The sequence below is a fragment of the Camelus dromedarius genome, chromosome 6 (genome assembly GCF_036321535.1).
Source record: "Camelus dromedarius isolate mCamDro1 chromosome 6, mCamDro1.pat, whole genome shotgun sequence".
In the NCBI taxonomy this organism is placed as follows: Eukaryota; Metazoa; Chordata; class Mammalia; order Artiodactyla; family Camelidae; genus Camelus; species Camelus dromedarius.
In genome coordinates this window covers 4,923,442-4,936,336 of record NC_087441.1, presented here as the reverse complement: position 1 = coordinate 4,936,336, position 12,895 = coordinate 4,923,442, and the positions used below count along the sequence as shown (strand labels likewise).

General features: G+C 41.0%; 1 protein-coding gene across 2 annotated transcripts in view; it reads left to right on the top strand.

Moving 5' to 3' along the window:
• PACRG (parkin coregulated) overlaps window positions 1-12,895 on the top strand; it is a 448,945-nt gene that overhangs the window by 253,738 nt on the left and 182,312 nt on the right. Inside the window, exon 4 of one of the 2 annotated variants that reach the window (XM_010976738.3) lies at window positions 1,529-1,678. The exons of the other annotated variant lie outside the window; for it this stretch is intronic. Within the exon in view, the coding sequence (XP_010975040.1) occupies window positions 1,529-1,678 (150 nt within the window). The remainder of the gene's footprint in view (window positions 1-1,528; window positions 1,679-12,895) is intronic. 2 annotated transcript variants of the gene reach the window in all.

The window sequence follows — 12,895 nt, the reverse complement described above, 5'->3', positions numbered from 1 at the left end:
AGAAGGCAGGTCAGTTAGGAAGGTATGGCAGTGCTACAGTGAGGAGTTCCAAGAGCCAGAACCAGAGGAGATGTAGTGAGAATGGAGCCCCAGGAGCAGAGGGGTGGAGGTGAGGATGGGAGGAAGATGTAAATACAAGAGATACTTCAAAAACAGAACAAGATGGCTTTGCACATGAGGAACGTGAGGGATGAGAAACAGATTTTGACCCCGGATGGCTGGGAACCTGGCTATATCAATACTAAATATGGGGAAAATAGGAAAAAGATAAAGTTTATGGGGGGAACTTAATCTTTGGAGCACACTGAATTTGAGGTGATAGCAAGTTACAGCCTACTGGAAATGTGAGCCAGAGTTCAGAAACAATGCTAGGACTGCCTCACAGGTGCACTGACCGCAGTGGCATCCCTTTAGGTAGCCTGGCTTCTTTTGTCCCTCTGTAAATGGCACATACTTTAAGGTCATAGTCAATCTTTCCTTTAGAGAGTAGAATATTACAAATAAGAGCCTGTGATTTTGTCCTGAAGTAGTCCTGGGCATTGCAGTTTGTCAGTCACCACCTTTGACCTTCTATAATAGATGCTTTATGTGACTTTCTATTTAAATCATGGAACTTTTAGTCAAATGAGAAAGTAAATAATAGGTTCCCATGGTTAAGGTTTCCATGGTTAAACTCCATAGGTTTCCATAGGTTTCCATGGTTAAACTGGGACCAAGAAAGTGGAGGGGGGAGCTGCCCAAGTGTTTGCAGCCAGTTATCAATGTCCTGACCGCTGGCCTCTGCATTCCGCACTGGAACAGGTTTCCAGACCCTGCAAGCGGGGGAAACACCGCATAACTTACTGTCTCCTGTCCTGGCTGCACCACCGCTTGTTACTGCGCATTCAGAATTGTTCTTTAAAAATACATTGTATTCCTTTGGTCTCTTAGTTATATACTGTTGATTCCTTCTAAAGTTCTGAACATGAAAAATATTATTTTTCTTCTCTACTTTCTTGAGAATCTAAATATAGTCACTTCATAGTCACCTTTGCCGACAATGTTCTTGATATTTATAACCAGCCAGCATGTAGCTTCTACTCACACACACGATTCCCCGTCCCCTCTTCTCCCCAAAATGTTTGTTTCATGGCAGCAGCATGGGCTGCTAACTGAAAGGGATTGTTGCATAAAAATTTATCTGTTGTCAACCTCCGCGGGGACCTTTAACTGTAGCGACACTAACTGATCGTTTACCTTTCATGCTACCTGTCCATCACCAGCCTCTTCTGTGAAGGACAATAAGCTGCTTTCTTAGGATTGATGAGGAATCAGTACAAGTTGGGAGAACAGATCACACACAAACAAGAACTTGTTTCTAGCATTAAGAGCTGCAGTGCATCATTCAAAGCTGTAATTATAAAGGCTTATCCATTGGTGATCCCCAGTAGAGCACAGTTTAATTTAAGGGTCTACGAGACCACTTTGCCTGAACATTGTAGAAACCAATGCTTTCTATTTTTGGCTTCTTCCTTTCTCTGTCGTACAGATGCCTTGAACCTCCGAAACCGACAGGTCATCTGCGTCACTCTCAAAGTCCTACAGCATCTGGCTGTGTCAGCTGAGATGGTGGGGGAAGCTTTGGTGCCCTATTACCGACAAATCCTCCCCATCCTGAACATGTTTAAGAATATGAATGGTGAGTTATCCCAAAAGTCAAAATGTCTTTTAAGCCCTAAAAAAAAGGGAGTGATTTGAAGTAGAGTTAATTAGCAACACGTTTAGGATTTATTATTGCGTATAAGCCAAGATCCATTTGGAGATCTAACCAGCGTAACTCCCACCCCTTCTCCTGCTCCTCCCTAGGGAACGAGTAAAATTAACAGTTCCATTTATTACTCCTCACACATACAGCTGACTTACTCAGTACAGAAGCACTGAAGCAGTTCTATAATCTTCCAATAATTAAATTGTGAAGTTTTTTAACAGTCTTTTGAATATATTAGTAAGTTTGGAGTTTGTCCTTTCTCTTGATAGTAATTCTACCTTCAGGTATTTCCTGTTAAAATTACAAAGCAATATTTTTAAAATCTTATATTGGTGGTTTTGAGAGTTTTAGGAGATATTCTCCTAGTTCTAAAAAAAAAAAAAGCAAAATAGAAAATTTATAGTTACTTAGCTGATGGTGAGTACTGATTAAAAGTATTATTTTTAAAATATTATTCTAAGAGCTTTGGAAAGAACTGACACACTCCAGTGAATCTGCTTTGCCCTAACGAAGGTATAGCAAGCTGCGATTTCCTGGCAGGCAGTGTTGCACGTCTGCTCATTGACAGTGTGATTTTCCTTTCATACTTCTTGAAATGACATGAATCTAGTTTTCTTTTATGTTGCTAACTTTGAAGTTCCATACTTCTCACATGCACGGTGTAAGTTAATTTCTGAAAGCCATGTCAATAAGTAATTTAGTGGAACAGTGGAAGAAAATTTTGCAACTTGGTCTGCTTGTGTACATACAAGGAAAAATCAAGAACTGAACATATGACAGCTTCCATCACAAACAAGGCCTTTGTTTGGAATCATTTTTCATATAATTCCTAAATTGCTATTAAAAATCTCCTTCATCAGGCAGATTATCCAGGAAGTCATGGAATCTTCAGACTCTTTAGCCGTCTTTCAATAGTAGGACCTACTTATATGTTTAATATTAAACATTTTTAGTAAAAAGGACTTCAACTGGGATTATGAGAGCTCAAGAATGTTCATAATGGAATGAGTCGATATTCATTTCAAAATATCTAAAAGCTATAGAGTTAACGCAGACATTTACAGGAGGTGGTTATTCTTTCAGGAAAGTAAAAATTGGGTGAAAGTTTTAGCAACAGCATTTCTACTTTGTGGAAAATACTTGCTTTAAATATTCTTGATTCATAATTCATATTTTTACTGTATTATTGGCTGCATCAAATAAGAGATAAAGACAGAAATGCGAGCATCAGGGAACACCCACCCCCCGAAGTCTCAGTTATAGTTAACATTTTTGACGTGTGGGATTCACAAATGTTTCCTCAAAACTCCTCACAGAAACCTATGATGTACTATTACTGTTTCCATCTTTTCACTGTGAAAGTGTGTCTCTGTAACTCTTCTTCTGCATAAACGTTTGCTTCTGTACTTGCCCGTCATGGAAGATGGGCACCAACACACTCCCCCCACTTGCTTGAGTAGGAGGGGGGACCACTGCCACCCCACGTCAGTGCTCTCCTTGCCCCACAGAAAGATCTGGAGCTTAAATCCAAGCATCATTTTGTATCTTTGTATAAAAGAAGAAAAACAGCGCTATTCAAAAGATGATTAGAATCTCCCTCCTTCTCAAGGAACCCTGTAAAGAAGATTAAGTACAGCTGCCACTGAGACAGAGAAAGCTCTTGGGAGCTCTAGACTATTAAACAAGAGCAATTGCTTGCTACATCTTCCTCCTTATACTAGTTATTTAATTCCTTAACTTACAGATATTCATTTGCTTAATGAAAGAAGTGATTGGGTTTAGGAATATATCCCTATTTATATTTTATCAAAATGGGAAATTTATAGTTTGTAAAATGGCTTCAGTTGGTCCCAAACAGAGCTCATTATTTGGGAATGTTTCTAAATGCATGCACCAGGAATTCTACACTCAACTATTTTTCTGGTTAATATCTTTCTGACATTTCAGGGAAAATAATATTAGCTTCAGCTTCATTTTCTACTTATCTAAGAAACCTGTCGGTACAATGCCAGAATTCAGTTTGCTGTATTTCCAGAGGGTCATATTACAAAATTGGAGCATTCTAGCTATAAAACTTAAAACTATTCTTCAAAGTGGCTCTGTTACCACAGATCTAGTTCTGCTAGTAGAAGCTTATTACGGGATTTCCAATTATAATAGTATTTTCAGTCTGAAAGTCATTGAGCTTTAATAGCATTTTAAATAAATCTTGCTCTTATGATTATATTTTGTTCATATTTGCAGAACTATATATACTTTTTTATTTAAGCAGATGTCTTTAGTAACAGATATATTTACTTATAATTAAAATTAAATCAGAAATTTACAGCATGTAACATTAGAAAAAAATTGCAACCTCAATTACAATGTATTTGAGAACAATTTCATACATTTGTTTCCTCTTTCCCTACTTTCATGTAATCAATGTCTTGTTAAATAATCAGATTCAAAAATATTTCTTTCCAGTCCCACAACAAAATATTTTTGAGAATGAGATCCAGTATAAACGACCGAAAGAAGGAATGAAAGAGGGACTATTCCTTCAAATATAATGACTCTGTCCTTCTGTTAGTGTTCCCTTGAAGCACAAGCATTAGCATAACTCTACTCCCTGTTCCTTTTTGCCATTTCTGTCCTATTTTAATGTCAGCTGGACTTCCTCCGAGATGATCAGTGGGGCTGGGTGGGTAGCCTGGGACTAGTTCAGCAGTCTTCCCAGGGACCAGTGGGAAATCAAGTTGAGCAGGGAGGAGCAGATGAGGCCGGTAGTGCCAGTCTGTGTCCCCATCGACATTCTACAGCTATGAACACTTACAACCAGCCGCACAAGAGCAATCCTGTTCTAGGAGAAAGGGGAGCTTTGTATTTCTATTTATGAACAAGACACATTGGTGAATTGCAATGTGAAATAAAGAGTAACATTTTGGAGCCAGAGGAGATGTGACCTTAGGTAAATCATGTTAACTTCTCTGAACTTAAATTTCTTCATCTACACAAAATACTTGTAATAATGCCTTTTTTTTTTTGGAGTAAAATTGGCATAACAATTGAAGATAATGTATGTCCCTTCATGTAAAGCCTGGCTTTGACTGAGTGTTAAATCAGATACTCATTATTATCACACAGCATTATATACACATACAACGTTATATACATATATGATACTATATACAAATATAGCAATATCGAATAAATTATTACATAGCGGCATGAATAGATGATTTAATGTATTATGTCCCCCTTGGAAACTCATCCCCTGGGCCCCTATGTGAGCCTGTGAATGAGGAATGACCTCCTGGTTTTCCCAGCTTTGCTTCAAAGGCCTCTGTTTGCCAAATGCCCGGGGAGGGGTGAGGTGGGGGGCAGATAAATTAAGGACTCAAGGATTCCTTCAAGGATAACTGCTTTTCAAATCCATCCCTTCCTGGCATAGTCTCTGAGCTTGAGTATTTGACTGATGTTTTGGGGAAGGTCATTATTTTAAAAAGAGAAGCCGAGTGTGACAAACAAGAGGTGCCTGGATCAGGTCCTCTTTGGTCTAAGCTTGATCTTGTTTTTTATTTTTTAATTCTAAATGACGGATTTGGGGTGTCTAAAATGTGCTGTCTTTCTGGTGACTGCTGTGGGGTAAAAGAGAAGGAAGAGTTTCTCTAACAGCAAGTTCTTCTTTCCTATGTTCTTTCACAAATGTTTTTAAAGGTTACAGAAAATTAAGACAACAGGAGTGCTCAATTTATCGCTTTCAGAAATGAAACTACAAAATTAATGATGCAGTGCATTGCATTTGAGAAGCATGAGCCAATAAATGGCATTAAAACATTTACAGCTAAAATATGGGGCTCTGCCAGGAGATTGGGGATGTCCAATAACCCTGCTTCTTGCAGGGAATCCTTATTTTGGTACGTTTGTTTCTCAGTACACCAGTGGTCCTGAAACAGCCTCTAGTGGAACAGTTCAGAGACTCCAGGTATCAGCAGCTCTAATAGTACATTAATTTTATGTCATGGAATATGCAAAAGCACATGCAATAATGAAATAATACATTCCCACGTGTGTGAAAATCAAATAGTCTTAGATTTATCTGTGATAATTCTAAGAGGTGTGCCATAGACTAATAAAAGTCTATGAAAAGAGGCTTAAAATCTTCAGTTCAAACTCAGACACATTAAAAAACACAGGAAATGAGAAAGCATTAAATTTCCCAGAAGTTTGGAGGTCTTTCACCCTGAAATTTAAGTGGTTTCTAAAAAATAGAAACAATTGTTTTCTACTGATCGTCTTTTAAAACAACTTTTAATGAGAATTCTCAGTCAACCTGCTTCAAACCCTCTTCAGTATTTCCGTGAGTTCTGTGGGACCTATTTTTCATGGTCCTTTAAAATGTTGATGAACTTATAGGAGCTGCTTGTTTACCAAAACTTTCTTTAGTTCGTATGTTTTATAATTGACTTGTATAGTGTGTATTTCACAGAGCTTTAAATTTAATTTTGAGATTAAGGTTTTTCCCCTGTAGAGTTATATATAATTTTTAGTATGATCTGTATGTTAGAAATTTGTTTCAAAGTTCCTTTGGAATCATTATGTTAATTAGATTTGAAAGCGGTTGAATGTCCTAAGTTGATTGACGAAAGTGTTTGAATCCCACTCCACAATTCCTGAAAGCTAGACTTGGAATGATCATGTATATATCTGATCTCCGACTAGCTCTTCTTCCACTCAGATATGACTAGCTTGTCTGAAAAGAATCCTAGGATCCTAACAAAGCTGGCCGACACTTGTAGGCGCATTTGATCTGCTCTCTCCAAATTTACTCAACTCCAATACATCAGACTATTAGTTCCTTGGCCAAAGTGTTTTGGGCTTTCTTTCTTCTGTGCAGAGTGTGGCACACCTAGAAGAATTAGGTGCTTAATATGTGTTTGTGTGGAATTTATTCACTAACCAAGTGGGCCTGACCAATATTTTTGTTTTATTTCTTGTTTTTTAATTTTTTAATATTTTTTATTGAAGTATAGCCAGTTTGCAATGTTATATCAATTTCCGGTGCACAGCATAAGAGCTCAGACTTACATACATTCGTTTTGTTCAGTCAGTCCTGCCCTAAGTCATCTGTTTCATGAGGCAGCCCGTTCTACTTCCAGACAGAAAGTCACTTCCTACAATGAATGAAATCTGTATCTAATATTTCCGTCTCGCTTATCTCTCTAGTTTAAACCACACAGAATAATGTCTAATCCCTTTTCCAAATAGCAGGCCCTCAAAAAATTACATAAAACTTTCCTTCCCCCTCAGTCTTCACTTCTCCAAGTTCAAGTCCCTTCTTCCAAGCATTCTTTATAAGCAAAGCTTCCAGAGCCTCAAAACTCTTAGGGGATGGGGGCGGTGGACTCGTGTGTCTGTAAACCCTGATGACTGTGCAGCGATCCAAGAGAGTGCCCCAGGGACAGACAGTCCTGGGAAAAGCCAAGGCTTCTGTACCTTCATTTGATGTACCTTACACGTGGTCAGCCCATGAAATGACCATCTTACCATTATGTTGGGGGCAGGCACATACTGTAAATTGCCTCTGTCTACTCACCTCTGCAGACCTCCATGGGGTTGCCTCTGGCCAGAGGGAAAATTATTCTCAGAGTTGTCTGTCTATATCTAGAAACACAGAACCTGGTAGGATGATGACCAAGGGAATCAGAATCCAGTTCTGAAGGCTGGGTATTAGTGTCTGAGGCCACTGTAACAAATGACCACAAACTGGGCAACTTAAGCAACACAAATATACTGTCTCAGAGTCTGGAGGCCAGAAGCCCAAAATCAAGGTGTCAGCAAAGTCATGCTCTCCAGTCTTTAAGGAAGAATCCATTCTCTGCCCTCTCCTGGCTACCAGTGTTGCCAGCCATCCTTGGCATTCCCTGGCTTGTACACGCATCACTCCAGTTGCTGCCTCCGTCTCCACGTGACATTTTCCCCTGTGTGTTTCTTCTCTTCCTACAAAGATACCGGTCCTTATAAGGACTGGATTAAGGGTCCGCTCTACTCCAGGATGACCTCATCTTAACATTGCTAATTACATCGACGTGATCATATTTCCAAATAAGGCCACATTCATAGATTCCGGAAAGACATAAATTTGGGGGAATGCTGTTAACTTGGAACAGACTGTGAAACTCTTCCCCAAGGTGTGTGGAGGTGCGACCCCATCCCTAAGGAGTAAAGCAGGAGGTCCAGTGCGCCTTCCATTCATTCCCTCACATTGCCGCACTGACCATGGACCGGCTGCGCAAAGCGTGAGGAGGACGCCCTCTTTTAACAACAATGAAAAGTTCTCTTCTGTGCCTTTCATCAGGAAGGGGCTGTTTAGTCAAGAAAGGAAAGGAATCTAGGTAAGTTCTGAGCAGAGGAGATGGCAGGAAATTGATGTTTTTCCTTCAGTAATGTTGCAGACTAACAGAGGTGAGCAAATGCTTTCACAGCTCTGAGTGCCGCCCTGGATATCCCAGACTCCCAAGGGCGCTGCTGCCGCCAGCCTTCCAGAGAACCCGAGGGACTCACTCAGGGCGGCAGACTGCATCGCCTGTGCCTGTCTCTGCCCAACCAGCTGGGCGAGAGGGTTAGACCATGCGGTCCCTGAATGGGGTTTGGATCAGTAAATAGAGGTTCAGCTTGTGGACAATGGTGGGGGGCACTCTATGTGGAAAAACAAGAAATGGGAGAGTGTTTAAGAGCAAAGACTCTGGCATCACATTTCTTGGGTTTGAATCCAGGCTCAGGGTTTACCAGCCATGTGAACTTTGATGGGTTACATAACTCCTCTGTGCCTTAATCCCCATATTTGAAAAGCACGTTGTTGGGAAGATTAAAACCATTTCATTGACCTGCAGAGAACTTCAAGGAGATCATTTTGTAGACATGCAGGCAGCATGAGGGTGAGAGGAATGGCTGATGAAATGTGATGGAGATTGCTTTACAAACTAGCAGGTGCTACGAAAGTCTATTGCCTGCCTCACTGGGTTGTAGGGAAAACTGTATATGTAGTTTTGTGTGCCTTCAAAGAAAGCTAAGTAATCTATTAGAATTAATACAGTAATTTAGTAAGGTGATTAGATGTAAAATAAGATGTTCAGGAATCATATTTTTTATATGCCAGCAGTCAGAAATACAAAGAAAAATTTGTTTTCTAGATGCTAAGAATTCCTACTTGCAGAAATATTACAACAGATATGAGCTTTTACTGTTCAACTCTTCCTCCCCTCGGAAGATAGTTTTAGTTCCTGCCTTGGATTCCTCATTTCATTTCAGAAGAGAGCTGAAGTATTTACCTAATCAAAGGGCTTTACCTTGGTAAACGAGAGGTGTACCAGGAATTGCCTGTCCCAATGGGCTACTGAAATCCCACCTCTTTCCAACACAGACACTGCCTTCAGTTTTTAAATAGCTTTTATATTTTCAGTTTTTCTGTATGAATCTGTCCAAACCTTGGTGTGCAAGTTTCATCCCAAACCTCCGTGGACCACTTTCACTAGCTACATCTTTCTAGTTTTACCACTGCTCCCACCGTGTAACTTCACAGGGGATCAGACTTGTCAGAAAAACTCCAAATTGCAGATAAATTCACGGCCCAGGCTGTGTCTTTTATTTTTTTATTTTTTTTTTTTTTGAGGGGGTAAACAGAGTTTATTCTAGGAAGAGCAACTCACTGAGAGATAAAACCATTTTGAAATTCACATGTACGTACTGTTCATTGTTTGTAAGAACCGCTTAGAGCTTTAGCTTTTTAAACTTACATAGTTATCAAAGGAATAAAGCCAAACACAAATTTAGAATCAACAGAACGCGGTAATCCAACCATAAAGGGCAGTCAAATGTGCTTACACCTATTCAAGAAATCATCTAAGTTATAAATAGTACGTAGTTTGTGTCCTTTTTTTTTTTTTAAGATTCCACATGTAAGCAACATCATATGGCATTTTTCTTTGACTTCAGGCACGTCTTAATAGTCTCAGGCCAAAGGCAACTTTGCTGTAACTAGAACGATTTGCATAGTTAACCTCATTAATCATTTATAAACTGAAGTAAAAGGGCGGCTGTTGTATGGAAAGAAAGGCTTGAGATGGGACTGGATGTGAGTGGGGCCATCTGTGCCCACTGGCTGCTCGTTGGAACCGGCCTACACCCCGATTCCTGACCTTGAGTGACCATCCTAACCCGGTCCAAAGACATAGGAGATAGCACCTTTTTTTCTCCAGAAGCTGACCCAGACATCACATCCTCTCAGGAACCTTCCCTGACCCCACTCTGTCTTACAGAATGAATTTCCTCTCCTCGGGGTCTTCCCAACCTCTCTCTCACTGAGTAGATTCTAGTTTCTGGGTCTGTCTCCTCAACTAGCCTGGGAGGTGGGGTCAGATGCAGGGCCGACTGAGGACAACTGGCTCTTTGCTCAATCTGTCTGTAAAGCTGCTTTTGAAATGTGTGTTGTCAGCCCTCACATCCCCTCTGAGGTCCTCCCCAAAGGATCTACAGACAAAATGATTCGATTCCAGCTGGTTCCTTGTCCTTGGCCACTAACATCCCCTCTGCTCGCTGGAAACTGGCACTCTTCTAAATAGGAGATTTCCGCCAATTCGGCTAAGGCCTTTAAGATATGCCTCCAGAAGCCTGTATAATATGCTTTACTGTATTTAAAGGCTCACGCTGGGCCCCAGAAGAGCAAGCCTGCAGATATTAGCCCAAGAGAAAACGGTGTTCTTTTCTGTTTATGCAGCAGAAAGTTTGGCTTAATCTGGCCAAGAAAGCACGTAGTGATTTCTAAAACTTTAATTTAAGGAGGCCCCCATATTCAGCCAGATCATAATTTGTACTTTTTAAATCACCTAAAACATCACCTGTTCTGGATTTGCTGATAATTAAGGTCTCATGCTCATTTTCCTTTATATGCAAATCTTTCAGGAGCGCCGATAAATGACTTTCTAGAAGTCTCTATGTGGACGTGGCAGAGGTAATAAGAACGTCGCCAGTGTAATTGTTATGTCGAGTGGTCGCTATTCATGACATAATTAAAAGGCAAGTTTAAAAGGGGGTTGGATGCAAAAAATAATAATAAGGTTTATTCAGTGGGGGAGCCTTTCCCTGACTGCACGAAACTTAGCAGGGGCCTTGGTTGTCACTCACTCATGAGATGCACAGGCACTTTGGGTCACACACACAGTTCCAGTGCTTAGAATTGCTTCTCTGACTGAGTGATCAAAAGTCTGAACTGAACTTGATCTAACCTCAACTGTGCTCCCCTCTCCCAGCTGGGATCTGCCCAGGGCTGGAAGCTTGCAGCGGGAAAAGGAGAGGGGTGGGTGTCGCTCTATTTTTCTGCCTTTTATGTGCCCCACTCCCCACTTGGCTACCCAGGTTGTGTCCCACAGGGCTGTCAGGGGTGGGGAGGCGGACTGTGGGGAGAGCAGAGGTTCTGGTTGACAGATGCTGCCCTGAGCTGGCATCCCACTCCCTGGGCCTGGCCTGCGTTTAAAGCTGATTCTGTCCACCGTGGACATGGTTCTCTGTTCTGGTGTTCACTCGTGACTCCTCCCTCGGCCTCTCGATTTCCTGCATTCACAGCAGCTCCTAGTGCTCAGGCTTCCAGGAAGCCCGGCTGTCCAGGATAGAAACGACCCCGCGCCAGCACTCTGCCCCACGTGGAACCTGTGCGCACTGAGCCCGGGCACTGAGACCTGGGGTGCGAGCGCAGGCCCTCCAGTCCTGCCTCCCGGGCTCCCTCGGCTTCTCCATTAGCTGCCCCAGCTGGGAGCAGCCGGGGCCTCCAGCCGGTTCCTCCGGCTGGCGGGATGCGGCAGAGTCCAGTGCTGGCTCCTTTAAAGAAAGCTCACCTCTGTCTTCTCACCACTTGTGGTCTCTCTTCAAAAGCCTGATCTGTCCAGTTGTGACACTGGTCCTCTGAAACCATGACGCTGACGAAGTGCTGGCCTCGCATACACCATGTTCCCACAATTCCCGTTTCAATGCCACTGACTTTGGTTTACTTGAGCCAAACACAAAACTGTAGGAAGAATTTTCCACTTGGTGTGAAATCAGCTTTCCCTTTTTATTGTCCTCCTCAAAAATCTATGTTTTTCACATTGCCGGAATGGAATGCATATAGCTCAGGGTAAGCTTAACCATCACGAAGGAGGACCTGAAAAATATAATAGGCATATTTCCTTAGAAAAACTGCAAATATTATCGATATTTCTTTGCTTGCCTGCTTTCTGTATTATATTCTCATGTACATCTTGAATTAATGTCCCAAGTAATAAAGAAAAAAGTAATGACGGCAATGTTATTATGAGCAAGTTCTATTTGGATCCTTCCAAGATCAATTGACTTTTTCTCCCTAAAATACAGTACTTTAATATGAGCTTTTTGTGAGCCTATTTGTATCCCTTCTAAGATGGCAGTGAACAAAAATGATTCTCCTTTCAGTGACTTTAGATTTTGCATACCTATTACAACTCCCCTCTACTTCACCTACCCAAGTGCATCCTACATTTTTTCATAAAATTTATTTCTTGAGCCTTGACGCTATCTTTATCACAAACTAATAACACTAATTAATGATATAATAAGTAAATTTTAAAAGCAATTCTGTAATAGGACATAATAACAGGCTTATTGCCCAGTAGTTATCCCACTCTTTCAAGCTTTGCCTTTACCTTTAGGCAAGTTGGGTATTTATTTATATACGTAACGGGTTTTGAGGAGTTTGTAGTTCTTCCAACAGAAACCATTGACTAGTGTGTTTGCATGTGAGTGTGTTCATTTATGATAAACATTATAAATAACCATCTAGCCAGGTGGCTGGGATGTATGCTACATCTATGTAGCATAAATAATATATGTTATCCTTTCAAAGTTTATCATCTGTGAATATAGGGTGATGATATTTAGAGGGAAGCAGTGTAATATTTACATTTGTGTGATGACCAACTAACATTTCTAAAAGAATTTCTGTTAGGATTTTAGGCAGCAGTGGGATGAGGAGGAAGAGGGTGATGAAAAGCCTGTCGAAACCTGCTGCCACGCCCCCTTCCTCACATACCTCCTGAGCCATCTAGCGCTTGCCGTGGAACCTTGGGCCTTCTTGCTCTCACCTTAACACTGCTCTCA